A 2,595-nucleotide genomic window follows, 5' to 3' on the forward strand; every position below is an offset into this window, starting at 1 on the left:
GTGCTGCAGTGTGTGTGGCTGGCAGTGATCTCACCCTGCTTTCAACATGTAACAAATCTAGGACAGCTGAGTGTTTCCTTGGGAGGTCCTGCTGGGCTGCAGGCTGCCCTCCAGTAGGGCAAAGCTCTCCCATGGCAACTCTGTGTTATGCAGGAGCCCCATGGAGAAGACATCTCAGTGCTAAGGCCATGGGAATGCCGCTGGGCAGCTGCATGCAGGAAGCTGTAATGAGACCTCTGCTTGCCTAGTTGGAGGACAGAGATGAGATCCTCCTCAGGTACAATGAGATGGCGTGAGGGATTTGGAGATTGGCACTTGGAAACTGGATTCCTCTCCCCCCAGCAGTGTCCTGTTTCTTTTGTGGGGAACACCTGAGTGCTATCATTCTCCAGCTCAAGGACGTGCCGGCACAGGGCAGCTGAGACCAAGGCTGATGGACAGATCGTCTGTCCTCACTCTGCACTAAGAGACAGTCCCTTTGCCTCTCAGAACCCACAAGACTTCACTTGCAGTGCAGTGGAAATGTCAAAGATTTCTGCCTTAAAAACACTCCCCAGGTGTAGTGGGGCAACTAGAACAGAAAACAAAAATCCCCACAGGTCTGTTCTGCAGTCGGGTGAATTGGAAGGGACAATGCTGCAAAGTTTTTGATATCATGAGTGATTTAATCTGAGATCACCTCATGTTCCTATTTACCAATTTCTATAGGGCAGGACCGACTCCTGCAGAGCCCACAGCAGAGCCTCCTGCTCCCTGGGCCACACTCAGCCAGCAGCAGCCAGAGCTCACTGAAGGTCTTCATGAAAAGTGAAAGGTGGCTTGAGGGTGTTCAGTAAGAAATTAAATAGATTTATCTCAAAGAAGTCTGTCTTAACTTCTCACTTCCTTTAACTCCTTGAACAGATCCCCATGCCCAGAGGCACCAAATGTCCAACAGCAGCTCCATCACCAAGTTCCTCCTCCTGCCATTTGCAGACACACGGGAGCTGCAGCTCTTGCACTTCTGGCTCTTCCTGGGCATCTACCTGGCTGCCCTCCTGGGAAATGGCCTCATCGTCACTGCCATAGCCTGTGACCACCACCTCCACACCCCCATGTACTTCTTCCTCCTCAACCTCTCCCTCCTCGACCTGGGCTCCATCTCCACCACTGTCCCCAAAGCCATGGCCAGTTCCCTCTGGGACACCACGGCTATCTCCTATGCTGGATGTGCTACACAAGTCTTTCTGTTTCTATTTTTCATTTCATCAGAGTATTTTCTTCTCACTGTCATGTCCTACGACCGCTATGTTGCCATCTGCAAACCCCTGCACTACGGGACCCTCCTGAGCAGCAGAGCTTGTGTCCACATGGCAGCAGTTGCCTGGGGCAGTGGGTTTCTCAATGCTCTCCTGCACACTGTAAATACATTTTCCATACCTCTTTGCCAAGGTAATGCTGTGGATCAGTTCTTCTGTGAAGTCCCCCACATCCTCAAGCTCTCCTGCTCACACTCCTACATCAGGGAAGCTGGCCTTGTCATGTTTAGTGCTTTTGTATTTTGGTGGTGTTTTGTTTTCATTGTGCTGTCCTATGTGCAGATCTTTAGGGCTGTGCTGAGGATCCTCTCTGAGCAGGGTCAGCACAAAGCCTTTTCCACGTGCCTCCCTCACCTGGCCGTGGTCTCCCTGTTTATTAGCACTGGCATGTTTACCTACTTGAAGCCTCCCTCCATCTCTTCCCCAAGCCTGGATCTGGTGGTGGCAGTTCTGTATTCGGTGGTGCCTCCAGCTGTGAACCCCCTCATCTACAGCATGAGGAACCAGGACCTCAAGGAGTCCATCAGGAAAGTTATTTCAGGGATGGTTCTCAATACAGGTAAATTTTCCCTCACTCTTCAGGAATGACTCCCATGGTGCTCCATTGCAGGCCTGTCCTTTGTTTGCCATTTTATATTTTTTTTATCATTTTCTGTCTGTCTTATTCATCTTTATTATTTTCCTACATAAATATCTGAATCCATCTTACTCTTCTTGGGAATTCAACCTGCCTGTGACTAACCTGGAGCTGATATAAAAGTGTGTCTTTCACTGGGACAGAGTTGACACTCTCATTGCATCTCTGAAATAAAATGGGATCAGCCCCAATTACTGATATTTAGGCTCTTCTTCCAAAGCTGATGTCAACAACAAGGAATTTCACCCCAAAAAGGCTTATTTCTCCTTATAATTGGAAGAGAAAAGCTCCTGGTTCTGTTGGTAGCTGTTAAGTGACTAAGGGTTGGATTTTGGACTCACTCAGGGGTGTGTGGTGACTGTGGAGATGGTGAATGCTCTGTGAGGTGCATACCCAGGGCTTTCTCAGATATGCCAGTGCGGAAGAAATTCTCCAGGAAGGTAATCTGGAGCTTCCTGGAGAGCCTTGGGGTTCTATGGGGAGAGTGTGTGCCTGGGGTAAGGGGTGAGTGAAGCTCCACTAAGTCAGAGATCACCCAAGGTGGCGTCACCCAAATGGAAAGTGCTAAATATCAGTATCTGCAAGGAAAAAAATATGGACATACCAGAACATACTGTGAAAATAACCAGGCTTATTGTGTCGAATTCTTAGGGATAAATT

At 48.9% G+C, this 2,595-nt stretch overlaps 1 protein-coding gene across 1 annotated transcript; it reads left to right on the plus strand.

Annotated features, from left to right (window-relative positions):
* The first annotated feature begins 854 nt into the window (after positions 1-854).
* LOC137677021 (olfactory receptor 14A16-like) lies at positions 855-1,886 on the plus strand. Its single transcript, XM_068424213.1, has one exon. It carries the CDS (start codon positions 927-929, stop codon positions 1,884-1,886), a length of 960 nt encoding a protein of 319 aa, XP_068280314.1. The 5' UTR covers positions 855-926.
* Positions 1,887-2,595: the final 709 nt, after the last annotated feature.

This window comes from Nyctibius grandis (genome assembly GCF_013368605.1).
Source record: "Nyctibius grandis isolate bNycGra1 chromosome 34 unlocalized genomic scaffold, bNycGra1.pri SUPER_34_unloc_1, whole genome shotgun sequence".
Taxonomy (NCBI): Eukaryota; Metazoa; Chordata; class Aves; order Nyctibiiformes; family Nyctibiidae; genus Nyctibius; species Nyctibius grandis.